Consider the following 19421-nt stretch of genomic DNA (forward strand, 5'->3'; position numbering starts at 1 on the left):
CAGGGATCCCCTGTGCCCCCAATTTTTTAAAAAAAGATTTTATTTATCTTTTCATGAGAGACATAGAGGCAGAGACAAAGGCAGAGGGAGAAGCAGGCAGGGGAGCCTGATGTGGGACTTGATCCCAGGACCCCAGTCAACCATGGAGCCACCAAGGCGTCCCTAGAATCCTACTATCAAGGCTATGCCCCAAATTGATGAAATCAGAATCTCTCGGGGAGGTGGAGGAGGGGAAGACTGGTGTGATGTGCTTGTAAAACGTCCCAGGCAATTCCAGTTAATAGCCAGTGGTGACAACCACTGCCCTAGACTGGTGCTACAGAGTGTGGTCCTCCAGCCTGATGTGGGACTGGATCCCAGGACCCAGGGATCATGACCCAAGCCAAAGGCAGACGCTCAACCGCTGAGCCATCCAGGGGTTCCTATATTTTAATTTTTAAGAGTCTTAACACTTCCTTTTTCTTTTTTAAAAAGATTTATTTATTTATTTGAAAGAGGGAGAATGTGAGCAGGGAGAAAAGGAGAGGGAGAGAAAATCCTCAGACTCCCTGACAAGCATGGGGCCTGACTTGGGTCTCAATCCCAGGACCCTGAGATTGTGATCTGAGCCAAAATCAAGAGTCGGATGCTTAACTGACTAAGTCACCCAGGCACCCTAAGAATGTTATTTTTTTTAAGAAGGAAGTGTTAAAAAAATAAAAAATAAAAAGGGACACGTGGGTGGCTCAGGGAGTTAAGCAACCAACTCTTGGTTTCAGGTCAAGTCATGATCTCAGGGTCATGAGATCGAGCCCCACATTGGCCTCTGCACTCAGCGGTGAGTCAGCCTGGGGATGCTCTCTCCCTCTGCCCCCTCCCCCTTCACTTGCTTGATTTTTCTCTAAACATAAATAACTGAATAACTAAATAACATTCTTTTCCTGTTTCATGGGTAGGTGTCTTCAGAGGGTTGTTCCCTAACTCCTTCTTCCTGTTTATTAGAATCTCTGTATTTTTAGTTGTTGGTTTTGGTCAACTGTTGGTGCCTTTGGCTGTTTCAATTGAGTGTAACACAGCCAAGCTACAAGCTAAATTGTACGTGCAGGTGGGGCTTGCGGAAAGGAGGCCTTGCAGGGGGTGACTGGGCAGAGAAGGGGGAGTTGCTGACAGCAGGATCTATGTCCATCTTTTCTCTTTAGTCAGTTCTCCAGTGATGGGCTGAGTAACATCTTGCCTGGGGGGTGGGTAGATGGAGAATAGCCAGGTGTTGGAGGGGGAGAGGATGGAGGGTCTCTCCATTAACTGCTGCCTCCCTCCAGCCTTTGGCTGGGCTTGGGGTCCCCAGTACCAACTTTCTAGTTCACCCTTGGCCAACAGTAAACCTGTTTTCTCCCAGGGCCAGGGAAGGGCCCTGTGGGCTAGGGAAAGGGACTTGGGGGTCTCAGTGCTTGCAACCAATATGACTTTCATATCCATCCTAGTTTCCACCTTAGGAACACCTGGTCCCTCCAAGTTCTCCAATTTGGTGGATTCTGCAAAGCAAATGGACTGGTTCATGGCTGCCTTTCTCCCCTGCAGACATTTTGGGGAGCTGGGGAAGCTGGCACTAAACAAAGTATACTCTTCCATCTTTCAAAGTTTTCAGACCTCTCCTCTCCTTTCTGGCTTTGTAATTCACGCATTTCATTCCTTTAGGTTACTCTGATAGAGCCTGGGGGGCAGAGGAGATATAAATGTATCCAGCCCAGTGTATTTAACCACAAGTCCCTGTCTGCTTTACAAGCATTTTCACATCTGTGCACAGAAGTTCATACAATTCATTTGGTTAATTTTTTTTTCTAAATGTGAATGGCCTTGTTTTTCCATTCAACACCAGGTTTGTGAGCTCTACCACACGGAGACCGAGCTCATTCCTTTCACTGTGGCTCAGAGAGCGCTCCAGCGGTCAACATACGACATTCTCTTCCATCCATTTGTCTATCGATGCATCTCGGAAACACAAGTGACTACAGCCTTTTGATCAGCACACTGGCTCAATGCAAATTCTAATTTTTATTGTTAGAATTCTGAAGCGTAACTTGTCACAGGGAAAACAGTCTTTTTACCATCTGCCAGCGGCAAGAGCCAAAAAACTAATGGTGGGGGCCTAAGAGCCCAGAGAGGACTTTCAAGGACCAGGTATGAGGGGTGGTGGATGAGGGGCAGGAAGAAAAGATATGGACACAAAACACATGCACGCGCGTGCGCGCGCACACACACACACACACACACACATTCTCAATCTCTTTCAATCTCTGTCTTCATTTTCCAGAAGCATTTGCTCACATGCTGAATTAATTATTTTTCATGCCAAATCAAACCTACTGAAGAGAAGTGAATTAAAGGCTTCGGGGGGCCTTGTACCCCACCTGGGGATGCAACAGAAGGCTGTTCTTCAATGAGTGAACTCATAGTATCCACTAGAACCCTTCCCCACTCCACAAGCTGGGGAGAGGCTGAGCAGAGCCTGGGGAGGCTGTCAGAGGGGTTCCACAAGGAACCCAAGTGAGAGCCAGGTCTGGATACTGCTCCTGAGCCAGTCTCGAGCAAAGGGCAGGCGACCTTCACTCTCTAGGATCTGCTGCTCATCTCTTGGGGCCAAGTTCAGCCTGGAAGGGCAATGTTCAGGGATGGATTCCTCTTCCATTAATACAAATATGGAGAAAGCCCAGTCCAGTGTCCTCCGAAACCGCAGTGCATATGGGAGGGCCCCCTGAGTTGGGGCTGTAGGCCCTTCTGGCCCAACCCAGGACAAGGACAAACCTAAAATGAACGTGGAGGTAGCCTGGGGGAGGGAGCGGAGGCGAGCGGTAGAGAATAAATAAAGGTCATGGCTGAGGGTTGTGGCAGTGGGGGGTGCCTCCCAGGACAGAAGGGTGCAGAAAGGCACTGAGTGGGGGGAAAGGAGACTCAGCACCCCCAAACACTGGTTTGCTGGGTCTGAGGTCACGTCTAACAGGGCTGGTCCACTGAGGGCTCCAACACCGCTCCCCAGACCCACCCAGCTTGCTTTCTCCCTCGAACTCTTCCACTGGGACATCTGCTCCCTGCACCAAGCGGGCCCGTGCCAGGGCTGGCGGACGGAGCTTCGGAGGCCGTGTCAGCAGCGGGGGATTGTCCAGGTGTGCTTCTTGCCTTCAGGGGAGAGAAAAAAAGGCCACTATAGGGTGAGCAGAGGCGGGGATCCTCCCCAGTGACAGGCGGGCTCCAGCCTGCACCTGAAGCAGCTTCCCTTTCTGCCCCTAAACGGGGGTGGGCGGGGAGGACTGGGGCTGGTGCCCTGGGCAGGGGACACACGCTCCAGCAGAGCTCTGCTCCTTCCGCTGTCGCTGCCAACAAATCATCTACTCCCTGTGCTTCAGCGTGGCCATTGAGACGGGGGCAGCGAACACGGGCGATCTTAGATGCCAGGAAGAACAAACGACGTGGAGTCTAAAACTCCCCTCGGGTTGTCTCACAAGCCCCGGGCCCCTTCTAGGCTCTGGGCCACATGGCCTCCCCCTTATTGGATATATGTTTCATCTCACCCTCCTCGTGGCCCTATGAGGAACACAGCTGGTCCCCACTTTTGCAATAATGGAAACAGGGTCAGTGAGATGAGATATTAGGTTGAGTCAGATCGATGCCAATACTTGACTATTTTTGATCAAAGGATCAAAGGAAATTTCCTATGGTTGAATCTGATGGCTTGCCCAAGCTCACGTGTCTGTGGGTGGTAGGGCTGGGACACAAACGTGGTTGATTCCAAACTGTCCTCTGCGGAGGATTTCAGGAGGCCAGGCGGAGGGGAGCTGGTCTGCTCCACGGCCCTGCCAAGGGGCCTACCTCTCCCAGAGACCTGCCCACCTGTGGCCTCTCTTACGTGCCCTGCCCTGCAGCTTCCTGGCATTATGACGGTAGAGAGGGGGAGGAGGGAAGACAGGGAGCAGGTGCGGGCACTGGGGCGGGGGGCTCCCGCAGGCTTGCATGCAGATTCCCGCAGTGAGCTGTCCTCGGACCCCTGGGGAGGTCAGCTGCTGTGCAGATCCATGTGTGCACTACATGTCCCGGGGTCTTCTGGCCCAGAGGTCCCAGGTCCAGCTGGGGCTTTTTTCTTGAAGGAGACTGAGGGCAGGACTGAGGACCCTCAGCCTGCCCACCCCCATTGCACGATGATCCCAGGTTGGTCAGGTAGGGGCAGTGGGCCTGGTGGGATAGAGCCTGGGTTCCCACCCTTAGTTTCCATACCCATCAAATGGGGATAATAAGCTTTCCATCTACTGCTCCAACAGAATGCAAGTGGCCCTTAGGGGTGCGAGGGCAGGCTAGGCTCCACGCCACCAGCTCTTGTGGATCTGAATTCTCACACTGATTTAGGTCTGGGTTGTTTTGGGTGAATTGATTGGGCTTCTTCAGCCACGTGGTAGGTAGTTGTAGGTAGGTGACCTTTCTGAAGGTCAGGGACTGTGTTGTACCTGCCCAGGCTGGGCACACGATTGGGCCTGGTGAGGACTGGTTGCCTGGTGCATGGCAGGTGTTCCTGAAACAGTAGTTACTAAGGCTACTGTGGAGATGGGTAGATGCTTTGAAAAATGACATGTTTCACAAAGCAGAGGATGGTAAGAACCATTGTTAGGATTACTAAGAATGGATAGGGGTGGTTCCCCTTATTATTTTGGGTCCCTTTCTCTGTTCATTGCAGGCAGGGGTGGGGTCTGGCTCACCTCTGTTCCCCCCAGTGCCTGGCACAGCGCTCAATAAACAGAGAATTGCAAATATCATCTAGCACTCTCCAGTTTGGGTGGATTGAGTAAGGAAGGAGGAGGAGCATGGGGAAGCAGAAGAGGGAGAGGCCGGTAGGTTAGAAGGTATGGCTTGGTACTCACTGGGGCCCTTTGGGTCTGGCCAGGATGGGGTGCCCAGCTGTGGGTCTGCAGAGCCCATTCCAGTCTCACTTGCCAGGCTGCTCTGGCTTCCTGAGAGGTGGCTGGGCCGGCGGGCAGGCCCCATCCTGGGGGACTCCACACTGCCACCTGCAAGAGACATGGGTGCTCTTTGGGCCTTGAACAGAGACAAGGATGATCTCAGACTGATAAGGAGCTAGTCTAAAGTCTTCTCATTTGTGGGACACCTGGGTGGCTCAATCAGTTGGGGATCCAACTCTTGATCTCAGCTTAAGTCTCAATCTCAGGGTCATGAGTTCGAGCCCCATGTTGGGCTCCACACTCAGTGTGGAGTCTACTTAAAAACAAACAAATCTTCTCATCTAGAACTGTGGTAGGTATCTGTGGGATTGTCTGCTCAGAGCCCATCAACCCTCTGCCCCCACGTGGTTGCCATGTTCTAGTGAGATCTTCCTCTCTGGCCAGTGCTAATTGGTTCAGGATATATAAAGGCCACTACATAGGTCCCCAGATTGGTTCAGTAAGGAACAAGTCATCAACATGAAAACTTACAGTGAGGAGGAGTTTTTCTTGCCTTTATAGAATGAGGGGGAAAGGTATATATCTCCATTAACCCAATGACATTTTAAAAAACTTATTTATATATTTAAGTAATCTCTATATCCAATGTGGGGCTTGAATTCACGACCTTGAAATCAAGAGTTGCATGCTCTACTGACTGAGCCAGCTAGGTGCCCCCCGCCATGGGTTTTTTCTTTAAAAGCTGGCTGTGGAGCCTAATATGGGGCTTGAACTCACCATCATGAGATCAAGACCTGAGCTGAGGGCAGCCTGGGTGGCTCAGTGGTTTAGTGCTGCCTTTGGCCTGGGGTGTGATCCTGGAGACCCGGGATCAAGTCCCATGTTGGGCTCCCTGCATGGAGCCTGTTTCTCCCTCTGACTGTGTCTCTGCCTCTCCCTCTCTCTCTCTCTCTCTGTGTCTCTCATGAATAAATAAATTTTTAAAATCTTTAAAAAAAAAAAAAAAAAGACCTGAGCTGAGGGGCACCTGGGTGGCTCAGGTCCTGATTGGAGGGTCCTTGGATCAAGGCCCACATTGGGCTCCCTGCAGGGAGTCTGCTTCTCCATCTGCCTATGTCTCTGCTTCTCCCTCTGTGTCTCTCATGAATAAATAAGATCTTTAAGGAAAAAAAAAAAAGATCTGAGCTGAGATCTAGAGTTGGACACCAACCAGCTGAGCCACCCAGGCTCCCCCCCACCAATGGGGTTATTCATTGCTGCCTTTATTAACTAAGGAAACTTCCTTCAGATATGGTTGCTACCTTGCTGTCTGGGAGCACAGAGGCGGGACCTGTAATACTGCACTCCATCTTCTCCCTGTCTCCCAGACCACCCTGGTCATAGCTGAGAGCTGGTGTTAGTGGGGTTTAAGAGCTCTATAAGGGGAACAGGTTATAAAACCTGCCCTGGAAACCAAGGCTGGCAAGTAGGTTTCCTTCCTTCCTTTCATTTCCTTCCCTTCCCTTCCTTCCTCTTCCCTCCTCCTCCCTTCCTCCCTTCCTTCTCTATTCCTCCTCCTTCCTCCCTTCTCCCTTCCTCCTCCCTTCCTCCCTCCCTTCTTTCTACCTTCCTTCTTCCTTCCTTCCTTCCTTCCTTCCTTCCTTCCTTCCTTCCTTCCTTCCTTCTTTCCTTTCCTTTCCTTTCCTTTCCTTTCCTTTCCTTTCCTTTCCTTTCCTTTCCTTTCCTTTCTTTTTAAAGATTTTCTTTATTTATTCATGAGACACACACACACACACACAGAGAAAGAGAGAGAGAGAGAGAGGCAGAGACATAGACAGAGGGAGAAGCAGACTCCTTACAGGGAGCCCAGTGTGGGACTCGATCCCCAAACCCTGGGATCATGCCCTGAGCCGAAGGCAGACACTCAACCATTGAGCTACTCAGGTGCCCCTCTTTTATACTTTTCTAAGATAGAATCTTTAGCTTGAGAAGCCTAAGAGATCATCTGGTCCAGAAGCTGGTGTCGTCTCTTGTGCTGTTTCCACCTGATACTAACCACTTGGAAAACTATGCGGAGGAGGACTCTGAGGCCATGTCAGGCTCTGTGGGAGAGTACCATGATCAACTAGTAATGTCTGCCAAGGGCACAGGAGTGGGAGTGGAAGTACGTGTGCTAGGCATTTGCCATCTCCCATCTAGCCTGAATTCAGCCTCCACCAGGAATTTCTTCCATAACAGCTCTAGGAGATCACTCAGCCTTGGTCCTAGGACAGCACCCTGAGGTGTTCCAGTTTGGAAAGTTATTATAAAGCTCTCTGCTTATGCACTAAAATCAGCCTCCCTGAACTTTCAAATATTCTGGTTCTAACCTCTGCAGTAATTCTGAATGACATTGGTCCTTTTCCCAGGAAGGCCCTTCCAGTGTTTAAAGGAAAGAAAAATGTGCCCCCAGGCTATCTCTGCACCAGCCTCAAGGCCCTGTTAACTCTCTTCCATATGAGGTCACAGAGGAGAGCTCTGGTGTTAAATCCGGAAGACACTTGGGGGACCACCTGCTCCATCACATTTGTGCTGAACAGAAGGGGACAGGAGCCCAAGAGGTCAAGATATGTGTTCAGGGCCCCACTGTGGTTTCATGGCAGAGCTGAGCTAGCTCAAGGAACTGCATACCTGATTTTTTGCAGCTCTCAGCGTTCACGAGACACAATCTCATCTAGGGAATGCTCACAGGGAGACTGAGGAATTCTGGGTGTGCAGGCAGGCTGGCTAGGTCTGCCTCCCTCCCTCCACCCCTGCACACACAGCTGGGTCTGCCCTCCTCCCTCCACCCTTGCAAGTACAGCGGGGTCTGCTTTCTGTCCTGCTCTGCAGTGGTGCTAACACTTTAGCTCCTAGCCATCCCAGCCTCAGGCCCCCTCCTCCTTCCTCATTGAGAGTGGCTCTGTAGACATTAGCTGGGGAGCCATGATCTGAGGAAGCAGCAAAGCCATCTGCACCAGGGGGGCTTCAGAAACAAGCAGTATCCTTGCTGTGCTTACCTGGTTCACTGTAGGGTTTGTCACTTTTGGGCTCCTTGACCACCGACAGAGGAAGTCGGTCCTCCAGGCTAGAGGAGCTGAGATCCGAGTCACTGTCGCTGTCACTGGAAACCACTGGAACAGACACAGGCATAGGAGATTACCCTGACCAGTCACTCTCAGCAGACACATGGGACGGAGGGGCTGGGGCAGGCCTCCCCTCTGCCTGGACAAAGCGGCACACGACTTCAGCTGGTCCTTGTGTTTGGGACACAGAAAAGTGGCCTGGGGACAGGGATGGCAGTTCTGTCAGCCGAAGAGGCAAGTCCTGGTGTGAGGAGGCCCTGACTCGGGGCCAGAGTGACTGGCACCAGCGGGGAGGGCTGGCCCCTCAGCCAGCGGCCTCCATGTGTGACCCCATCCCAGGGGCAGACTCAGAAGCCTCTCGCTGGAGGAGGAGCCAATTATCCTCTTTGGTGCAGGCACAACCTCTCTGAGGCTTGTACCCGGTAACGCTCAGGGGTGCAATGCTGCTCTACCTTTTAATGAGGCAAAGCAGCTCTGCTTGTAACAAAATTTCCAGTCCTCGCCAGCCCTTATGAAGCACTCCTGACACTCTACATATGCTAGCTTGCTGAAGCCTCAGAACATCCCTGGAAGACAGGACTGTGCTCATTTTACAGGTGAGGAACCCAAAGCACTTGCCCAAGGTAGTAAGTGGGAGAGCTCGGACGATTACCCTGGCAGCTGGCTCTACACCTTGTGTTTGTAACCACTGTGATTTTGCTGGAAGGAATGAAGTGGGGAGGCCTGGGCCCTCATTTCAGTTCGTCTAGGAATTCACAACAGGGCCTTGTGAATGCAGAGGGGAGCCAGACTGATGGGGCTGGTGTTCCAGGAGAGGGGAGGGCAGGGAGCTCTCATGGGGAACTCCCACTGTGGTAGAAATCTTCTTTTCTGGACTAAATGGGACCATATTTGGCTGGTTGGTCAATCATGAGAGTCATTATACAGGATGTATTAATAGATTAAACATCCTATATTGATTTTAAGCATAGACATGTACATCCATTCACCAATCCTCTGATGGAGGGCTTTGAGATAGGGCCCACATGGTCTTTCATGTCCGAGCTGCACCCACATTGCACCGTCTGTGATCCCTGTGCTTAGTGTCTCTAAACTGCAGCACAGCTTAGACACTAGCAAATCCCTAGAATCCCTCTCTGCTGTTCCATTTCTTTCTCTTGCTTTTTACAGTTGTCCTGCCCACACCTGGTCCAATAGCTTTTTTAAGCAAGTAGGCTTCTATCAAGACTTTCCAAAGTCCTGGTTTTAATGAAACAACTCTGTCTTTCCTGGCTCTTTTCATCTGTTTACATAACATTTGATTATGCGATGTAACTCTAATAACAAGTTCAACAGCACAGAAAGGTTTGGGATCACAGGTAAGGAGCACTCACAGATGACTGACCTGGTGGATGGGGTAAGAGTCAGTGTGCCTTGCTAGTGAGTGTGCAAAATGCTGATTACAGAGGGAGCTGAGGAGAGTTTGGGCACTCTGCTTGGCACAGTGCCAGGTGCCCAGATGGCACTACTGCCAATCAACCCTATGCCACAGGGACCAGTCTGGTGGGAGATGAGACTGGAAATAAAATCGGTCTATGCCAAGAGTGGCTAAGAGGTTTCATCTGATGGTCCGGGCTCCTTGTGGAGCAGTGTGTAGAGGAGGGCCCTGAGACAGCATTAGCAGCCCACAGCAAGGAGAGCCTGATCAGGTAGGGAAATCCGCTGTGGGCACTGGAGCAGCAGTGGCAGGACTTGTGTCATGTAGCTTCTACCCGGAAGGGTCTTTTGGAAAGCCTTTGTGCCTTCAGCCCATGTCAAAAGGAGTCACAGGTCACAGAATTTGGGCAACCAGACAGATGGAGCTGGCCAAACATTTCAGCTCTAGGAGATTGTCAACCGTGTGCTTCCATAGCAGAGCATCTGGTACCTAGTAGGTGCTTCGGGAAGCACTGAGGACTACTTCACTCTTTTCTCCCCCTCACCCCACATTCTGCCAGCTTTGCCTCCTAAACAGTTCTTCAAACAGTGGCCTCCTCACCTTGGCCACAGCCCTTGATTAGCTCAAGAGCTCAGTGTCTCCAGCCTGGACTCCTTCAATAGCTTCCCACCTGGGCCCCACCTGTGGGCACCTCTCTCTGCACAGAGGGGAATGCTCCAACTAACACACAAATACTAGCTTACCCGTCTTAGAAGCTCCCTGTAACCTACATGCCCATGGCCCTGTTCTTCATCTACTTCTTGAGCCTTGTTCTGCACAATCTTTTTTTTTTTCAAGATTGCATTTATTTATTTGAGAGAGAGAGAGAGAGAGAGCATAAAGAGCGGGAGGGGCAGAGGAAGAAGCAGACTCCCCACTGAGCAGGGAGCCCATGTAGGGCTGAGTCCCAGCATCCTGGGATCGTGACCTGAGCCAAAGGCAGATGCTTAACTGACTGAGCCACGTACACGCTCCCATCCTGCACAATCTTACCCAGGTTTTTCCACATGGCTGAATTCTTACCAAACTGCTGGTCGGTACCTCCTACAGCAAGTTACTTCCTACCGCCCAGAATGCCCTGCTCATGGCTCTTCTTCTGGCTCATATTATTTTTTTAGTTATCTCAACACTCAACATGGGGCTTGAACTCACAATCTCAAGGTCAAGAGTCGCATGCTGTAATGACTGAGCCAGGGATCCCTGGGTGGCGCAGCGGTTTGGTGACTGCCTTTGGCCCAGGGCGCGATCCTGGAGACCCTGGATCGAATCCCACGTCGGGCTCCCAGTGCATGGAGCCTGCCTCTCTCTCTCTCTCTCTCTGTGACTATCATAAATAAATTAAAAAAAAAAATGTAATGACTGAGCCAGCCAGGTGCCCCTTTCCTGGCTCCTTTTGGACACCATCTCTTCCAGGGAGCCTTCCTTATCTCCTGTGCCTGGCTGGCTGAATGCCCTATGCATTCTGCTACAGCCACTCTCTGCTTTCAGAGTGTGTGTGTGTGTACATGTGTGCGTGTGTGTGTATGTGTGTGTGCACGTGTGCGCTTCCCCCAGCAGACTCCCAGGCTCCTAGTAGGGGCCAAAGCACACTGTGAATGATGTGCTTTTCCTGCACAGCCAGGCCCACACAGGCGGGGCGAGAGTGATGCTAACCTGATTTTTCCCAGCTTTTTCTTCCTCTATCTGCTCAAGGATCTTGCCTTTTCTGCTCTTTCCCTCCTTGCCTTCATGAGAAAGAGTTTTGCTTTGGCTTTTTGGGCTTTCGTGCTGTAGAATCAAGAGGGAATTCAGAGGGGCTGTGATCCACATGCCCCTTCATAGTATCTGAAAAATGCAAAGGCCTGATTTATTTTGCAATTGCTTTGCGGGTCCCAGATTGGGTTTCTTTGATCACGACTCCCCCGACTGGACCTTGCAGCGTTGGTTTTATAGGCATTTACATATTTTTGACTCACTCGGTCACTGACTAAGCACCAACCCTGTGGGTCCCCAGATAAAGGGAGTGGGAGGTAGGCTAGAGGTAGCAAGTGGTGCCCCCACCAAGGGAGACCCTTGAGGGGGCAGCTGTAAAGGAATCAGCAGAGGGTCTGGTAGCCTGTTAGGCAGACAGAAGTCCCTGAGGAGAGCCAGGACTCCTGTCCACACTGGCTTCCCCTTGTCTCTGGCAGCCGTTCTTCCTGATCTGGAATGCAGGATCATCCTGGGGCCAGCCCACAGCTGGGGCAGGGGGAGGAGGGGTGGGCAATGTGCAGCACCCGAATGTTGAAACAATGCCTGGGTCCTTTGGTGCTCTTGTGCCGGTGACAGAGAGCACAAAATACTTGGAGCTCCAAAGGAGACAATGGGGAAGGGTGTCACCATAAAACCCAAACCTGGGCTAATTTGCCATTGGATTGCTGATTGCCACCTTTCTCGCTGCGCGGCAGCTGTGATTGTAAATCTTCCAGGTCTATTAACAAAGCTTTCAAGCTCATAAATCTTCTGGCCCTTGCTCTTCCATCCTCAACAGAACACTCTGTGTGTCTGAAGGCTGATTGTTCCCTTCTAATTCCCCAAAGACAGTCTAGGATGGCTTGGCGATGAGTGCTTGCCTTCAACCCACGCCTCATTTTTCAGATCGAAGTTGGGAAAACACCAGGGAGAAGACTGTCCCACTTGTCCTCCCAAGAAGGAGGAGTCACCAAATGGACTCACCTGGGCTCTGCCAGGAGGCAGGGAGGAGGTTGGGCCTCCCCCACTCCTGTGGCCTGAGACCCTGGACCTCTTGCTTAGGGAGCTGTCATCTCTGAGATTTTCCCATCATGCCCCAGAAGGGGTGCCCCCCTCTGCTTGGCTCTCATCCTTAGCAGCGGCCGGCCCCAGTGCCAGCCATGCCCACTTCTCTGGGGATAGGCCAGATTTTTTTCTTTCCTGGCTCACTCTTAGATGGATCTGCAATTTGACTGTCACCATGGAAACTTAGAGTTTTGGTACATGAAGGTGGGGGGAAGTCTTCCCTTTTGGAAAGTCTTTTCTGACTCCCTCAAAGGACACATGTGGCAGCTGCCATCCTGTGAAGACACCTCGCCTGGGATGGTCCAGGCGAGAGGTAGGATGCTGACCACTTGACCTCATAGCACCATACTGGGATTTGGGGTGACCTAATTTCTGGCTCTTCTCTGCCACCACCTCTCTTTGTGACCCTGGGCATCTCTCAGGGGTCACACACAGAGAATCCAACCTGGACAGCTACTCGGTCTGAATCCTAGGATTCAACTTCAGATTAGCTCTATTTCATCAGTAGAGGGATCCCAGTGTTCCTCTCTGGTTAAGAGATGGGGTGATGTGACTTCTGGGCCACAACATCCGCCTGCCTGGCACAAGAACAGCCCAGGAGCCTGGGAGGCACTTGCGAGCTGCTGCTGTTCCACTTGGAGGCTTCCAAAGGCCCCCCAAAACTACGGGAATTAGAGAGGAAGAGAGATATTTTCAGCAAACATTCTGCCAAGGCAAAGCAGATGGTGGAAAATTTTGCATACTAAAAACAAAATAATTTTTTTTAATGTAAAGGGAAGATGATAAGGCCCTGGGGAATGCATAGACATCCCCAATTAGCCTTACTCTGCCTACCAGGCTGCAGAGGGGAGCCGCAGGACTGTCCCCTGGGACAGGCGAGAGCTGCCTCACTTCTAAATAGAGCCAGGCTTGCAGACTGAATCCCACTGAGATGCCTCCCAAGTCTGGGGCTCTGGTGGTAGCAGGAGGAAGGTATGGGGTGGTGAAGAGGCACTGGCCTGGTTGGGCCCTTTTCTGGGTTGTTAGTATCATCAGTAACGTAACACAGGTATCTAGCACATGGTAGGAGCTTTTTACTTGAGGGACTCTTCCTGAATTCGTGGCCCACACCACATGGCGCGTGGCTGGCCTCTGGAGTTAGAATGTTTGGTGCCAGGGCCAACCTCACAGGGGTGGACTCGCCTTCCCCAAGGGGACTTAGATTTCTAGGTTGTGTTGCACAGGACATTGGAGGCACGAGATGCCTTCAGGGGCCATTTGCAGGCTGAGCTGAGATGTGAGCCCAGGCCTAGCTCCTGCTGACACCTCTGCTCTTTCCTCCCCACTCAGCAGGCAGGGCACCCCGCAGTCTGGCCTTGCCCTAAGGGCTCTGCTCCCTCAGGAGTTCCCCTCTCCAGGCATGCCAGCTCCTCCTCAGTCTCCGTAACATGCCCTTCCCAGGCTTCTGTCTGGGCCTTTCCTTTCAGAGGTAGGTGCTGCGATGTGAGTGCGAGGCTCCCTGCTCCCTCCGCACATCGTGGGTGGAGTCCAGCCTCTAACATTCCTGAGCAAAGACCTTCATCTCTCTGAGCCTCAATCTTCTCATGTGGAAAACAGAGACAATAGCCACCCCAAGGAAATATGATCGAGCAGGACAAAAAGCATTACAAGTTCAAAAAACTATGCAAGACTGTATATATTTTTAAAAATTCGATTCCAGTTCATCCTCCAGGAACCTATTTAAATCGTGCCTCTACTGAAAAGTGTCTCTGGCCTGGGGAAGAAGAGATGGAAGACAGGCCTTTCCTCGCTCTCCCCATGACTGCTGGGGCAGCTCTTCTGGCCCCCCAGACACTGCCTGGCATTGCATTTCTTTACCATGGATGCCTGCCTTCATTTCCCCAACTGTACCAGGAACCACTTGAGGGCAGGGCCGCATCCTAATCTGCATCTGGCTTCTTCTGGGCTCCCAGCACTGAGCCTTCAGTCAAGCAGGCACTCAGTAAATACCTGACTGCTTCCTGGAAGAACCTCCCAGGAGAGGACAGGGCACTCACTGTACAGAGACAGCAGGACCGGACGGCAGTCGGCACGGTTGGCACAGTGGTGGTGAGCCAGCTCCATCTCCAGAAGAGGTGGACTCCCCATCAGGCAGGCGCCTCCTCACAGCCTCCTCCTGCTTCAAGGACACTCAAGTGGGACAAGCCAGGCTGCTGGTGGAGCCAGGGACAGACTAATGGGGGGAGGGGCTGTCAGAGGCTGCTTGTCACAGACATGGGGTGATGGGCCCTGGGCTGGTGGTGGTAGGTGGGAGGGATGATGCACTGCTCACAGAGAGCCTGCTCTTCTTTCAAATCCAAGGCCAAGCCAGAGGAACAGGTTCTTCCTTTGTTTGGCAAACTCCCTCCAGGGCCCGGACAAGGAGAAAGGTGGCCTCAAGGCCAGGGGAGGCCATTCCTTCTCTGTGAAGGAAGAAGTAGAGGTATCACAGGACCACCTCAAAGCGTGGGTGAGCCTGTGGCACCAAGGGAGGCCCTTTGCCTTGGTCTCCCTCCTGGGCTGCCACCAAGGACACCAGTAGGGATAACACAGACCAGGCTGGGAACTGACAGCTGGGGGATGGAGGGTTTCCTGGGATTGTTTGTGCGTGCCCCATTGATTTTAATTAACTACCTCCTTTGGGCTCGCAGACAGACAGGAGGCACTGGGTAATGAAGACGAATCAATCAATAGTGATGTGGTCACCAGCACTGAAATCCTGTAGTCCTGGCTTTGCTGGAGGAGCTCCAGATAGAATGAGAGGTGGGTGGATAGAAGACAAGAACAGCTTCCTCCAGAGAGAACCGGATACTCTCAAGGGGAGGCAGAGAGTGTTCAGGGAGAAGGGAAGTCAGGGAAGTACATGTTTCCTGCCTTTGCTGGGATGCAGAATGTGCCTTGGTTCTGTCCTTGACCACAGCTCTCTCTCTGTCTCCTTCTGCCTCTGTGGGTCTTTGGGCCTTCATCTTTTAGTTGGTCTCTTGGTGCCTCTTTTAAGGCTGATGTTTTAAAAAGCCCCTCTCTGCCTTTGCTTTCCCTCGTTCTGCCTTGTATGTCTGGTGTGTCTTTGTGTTCTGGGGCTTCCTGGTTTTCTCTTGGTTCCTCTTTCTGCTTTCAATCAGGTTCTCTCTCTCCTGTCTCATCTCTTGGCATCTCCACTCATCTGTCTCTGGGTCTCTTTCTCTCTCTCCTCAGGCCTCACTGAGGAGAGAGAGAGAGAGTCCATTCCTTAAGGGTCTAGCCTTCCTGGCCTCTGGGTTCATCCTTCCGGCTCCTGCACCTAAGCAGAGACTCAGAGCCTAGGGGTTGGGGTGGGCTGCTGGATCTACCTGGACCCTGGGTGGACCCAGAGACAAGTGAGGCAGGAGAGGCCTGGCCTCCTGTCCTGCATGGAGATCTGGGCTCGGCCAGACTCTCTTCTCCTTGCTGTGGTTGCCAGGTCAGCAGTGGGGAATCAGCTCAGCCTGTGTGCCAGGCCAGGCTTCACCTATGATGGACAGAAGACCCCAGGAGACAGCTGCGGAAGAACGGAGCCAAGTTGGCATGGCTATCTCCTTGGGCTTTACTGGAGTCAGACAGGGCAGGCAGGCCCAGGTTTATTCACTTCAGCTAGGCCCCTGAAGGCTGAGAAATCTAGAGTGGGTAGGATGGGGTTATAGGTTCCCACAGTGAGACAGGTGAATAGCTGGAGAGGGTGCGCACCTCACAGGGTTGGAGCCCAGCCCTGCCTGGCCCCTGGAGGCTGTGACAGGAACTCTGTGCACATCTACTGAACCAAAGCCAGAGGCTGGCTGGAAGCCCTGCTTCCCTGTGTCCATTCAGATGGGGTGGGAGTGGGGACAAAGAGGCCTAAGACCTTGCCTTGCACTTGGAATTGGCTAATCAACTGAGGTTATTACTGGCTTGGACAAATCAGAATGGACAGCCATGCCCCCGACCTCTGTGGTGTGGCTAACGAGGGCCTTCTGCTCTTGGGGAATCAATCCCCAAGCCAGTGAGGATGCCCAGGATAAGCAGGAGGGCTTCTGGGGCAGGAGTGCAGTGCAGCCGAGGTGCTTCTGTTCTGAGGGTGGCCCTCCCATTCCCAAACACTGGCATTGGGCTCGTGTTTGGCTTCACCAAGGGCTCTGAAGGTCAAGACAAATTAGTATGCATGGGTTTTTCTTTCAAAATACAGCCACATAAGAGATGGCCAAGCCTCTACTTCCCTGGGATTTAGGGAAAGGACAGAGTTTCCTGAACACTGAGGGGATCCCTCTGTCCACACTGAGATCACCTCTCCATGCCCTACTATGCAATGGGACAAGAGTAGCTCCCCCCACTGCCCCGCCCCAGTTATCTGGGGATTCCATGAAACAAGGAGTGCACAGAGCCTGGCACAGGCTGCAGTGAGCAACCATGCAATCCTTGGCAGCTACAGTTGTTGCTGATTTTATTTGGCCACTCAGCACTGAGGCCTGAGGCTGCCTCTTTCACCTGCACAGACCTACAGGCAAACAGCACCCGGGCCCTCAGAGCGTGGAGAAATGGTGGCCACGTGAGAAGACTGCCAACTGCCTGACTATGGGTGTTTGCCCTGGTGTGGTCCACAGGGGTTTGGGCAACCTAGCACCATCCCCATCACCTTCTCCTGCTCATGGAGAAGGATAACATTCAGTTCCCCAAATGGCTGGTGGGAGCCCCAGACAGCGCTGTCTCTGACTCTTCTTTATTTACCTTCTGGACCCAAACAGCAGACCTACACCATGCAGACCTGAGCCAGGGGGTGTCTGGGGTTCTGTGAGGGACCCACAGTGCCTTCTCAGATGGCTAGAAGCCTCTCCCGCCCTCCTCTCTAAACCTCCTGGCTCGTGTGTGTGTGTGTGGTGTGTTTAGTGGTTTCTATTAACTTTATATATAAAAAACTACCAGGTACTTCCACCACCCTAGGACTCCAGAAGCCATGCAAGGAGTAAAATGGACACGACAGAGAAGGCCATGATTAAGTGAGTGACATGATCCCGGGGACAGAACTTTGAAAGGAAGATTCAGTCAGTTGATAGACACTTAGTGAGCACTTACCACAAGCACCATGCACAGGTGTGGTGGGGGTGGCACGAGGTACTCGGGGGTCTGAGGGGCTCCACTGGCAGTACACACTAGGGACTGTGTGTGTGTGTGTGTGTGTGTATGTGTGTACACGCGTACCCACGTGTATGCACAGAGGGCAGGGTCAGTGCTGAAAGGAGGCTGATCTCTGCAAGACGGGCAGCCTTAGTGTACGATCTGCAAGCTACCTCACCACCTGCCAGAAATTTCTCCAGAAAGTTTCCTTCCCTTGGATTTGGAACCGTAAGATATGAAAGCTGGAAGAGAACAGACTCTGTCCTGGCTCCCTGGTCTCCATCCTATTCTTGGGGCAACCAGAGTCCAGAGAGAAGGAAGGACTTCCAAAAACTCATTTCCCTAGCCTGGGATCAGGACTAGGAGTGGGAATGCACAGATGTGATACGATCAGGCCTGTCCTTGGCTGGTCAAAGGGTCAGTGGGTGACGTGGGCTGGATATGATATTTATTTTGATATACTTATTATGATATTTCTGGATATGAGTAGTGATTTCCACAGAGAAGTGTGTCCACTTTTGTTGCAACAGATGCTCCCACTGGTCTAATTCCTATTGTTCCTCTTTTTTTAATAAAGATTTTAATTTATTTATTCACGAGAGACACAGAGAGAGAGGCAGAAACATAGGCAGAGGGAGAGCAGACTCCCGGCGGGGAGCCCAATGTGGGACTTGATCCCAGGACCCCAGGATCATGCCCTGAGCCGAAGGCAATGCTCAACCGCTGAGCCACCCAGGTGCCCCTTGCCCCTCCTTTTGTAGGGATGTGGAAACAAGAACTATTTCACTTTCTTCTTAATAACCGTGTAAGGTGGTGATCAGAGTGCCAAGGGACACCAGAGAATGGTGGGGACCACGGTAAACCCAAGACTGCGAGCCCAGCGTGGAGGGGGAAGCTGCTACTTAAGCCTGTTCAATTTGTCCAAGGAGGGGGAAGTATTGGCAGACATTCTGATTTTCAAAAAAGTAGCCAGAATTCCATAATTTTTTAGTAAGAATTCTCCATGTTTAAAAAAGTTGTCAGTGAATGTAAAGCAGTGAGCCAGATCGAGTCACTGCTCCACCAGTTTGCAACCGCTAACACCAGCAAATGTCTAACCCTTGGAGGACAGATGGCATCCCACCTCCCAACCTGGAAGCCTTCCTGCTCTGATGTCCTCTGCTTCTTTCTCCAAGCCTCAGCCAGCCTGGCCCCCCTGCACAAACATACCCTCCCAGCTGCTCCAAAGGCTGCAGGGAGTTCACATGCCATTTTTGGGCCAATGTGACAGAAATGGCAAGTCCAGAGTCTGCTGGGGAAACGTTGGGGGAGGGGGTGTTGAGTCGTGGGTGGGAGAGGGCAGCTGAGCACTCGGAGTAGCTTCCAAAATGCTAATTTCTTAGGAACAGAAGAAGAAGGAAGGTGGCATAGCAACAGCTGGCTCTGGGCAGTGAGCAATCCTGTATGAAAATAAAACATTTTACAATCTACAACCGTGGCTCATTAAGAATGAATGGATCTACTGGTATAAATAGCACGCTGCGTTAAGAAGTCAGGAAACAGCATATGGGTTTGATGGAAAAACGGCTGCCACCGAACTGCTGATTAGCTCAGTTGGCTGCAGCTCTGCACTACCGAGACAGAGGTCTCTGGTCCCAAGCTTTCAGGAGCCATGTGGACTTCTCTATCTTGTATCCCCATCTCTCCAGCCCTGATCACAGTATGGGGGCTAACTCTGGGCACACAGTAACAAATCCATATTGAATTTCTCTCAGTATCTAAAGCATAGCATCCTCACTATCATAGCCCGTCTCTTCTCGAATGCTCCCAAAGATAGGGAACTCACTACCATATCAGATACAAGATACCCAATTCTGTGACTCAGCGGCTACTGAGCAAGATATGCGAATTCCTTCCTATGCTGTCCCAGCCTGCTTTCAGGGAAAGTAGCCCTAACTAGCCATGTCATCTATTATATCTGATAGGACACAAGCTATATGCAAAAAGGACAGCCTGAGTAGGAATGAGTTGGGCCTATCACCTCCTCCTTGAGTGCAGATGTGGGGTTCCGAGGAGAGCAGGCCA

At 51.8% G+C, this 19421-nt stretch overlaps 1 protein-coding gene across 1 annotated transcript in view; it reads right to left on the reverse strand.

Annotated features, from left to right (window-relative positions):
- Positions 1–2012: 2012 nt before the first annotated feature.
- Positions 2013–19421, reverse strand: part of RPH3AL (rabphilin 3A like (without C2 domains)) — a 101904-nt gene continuing 84495 nt past the window's right edge. Inside the window, 4 exon segments of the mRNA XM_072779141.1 lie at positions 2013–3153; positions 4884–4913; positions 4915–5030; positions 7940–8053. Of these exon segments, the coding sequence (XP_072635242.1) occupies positions 2971–3153; positions 4884–4913; positions 4915–5030; positions 7940–8053 (443 nt within the window). The 3' untranslated portion in view covers positions 2013–2970.

The sequence above is a fragment of the Canis lupus genome, chromosome 16 (assembly GCF_048164855.1).
Source record: "Canis lupus baileyi chromosome 16, mCanLup2.hap1, whole genome shotgun sequence".
Classification (NCBI taxonomy): Eukaryota; Metazoa; Chordata; class Mammalia; order Carnivora; family Canidae; genus Canis; species Canis lupus.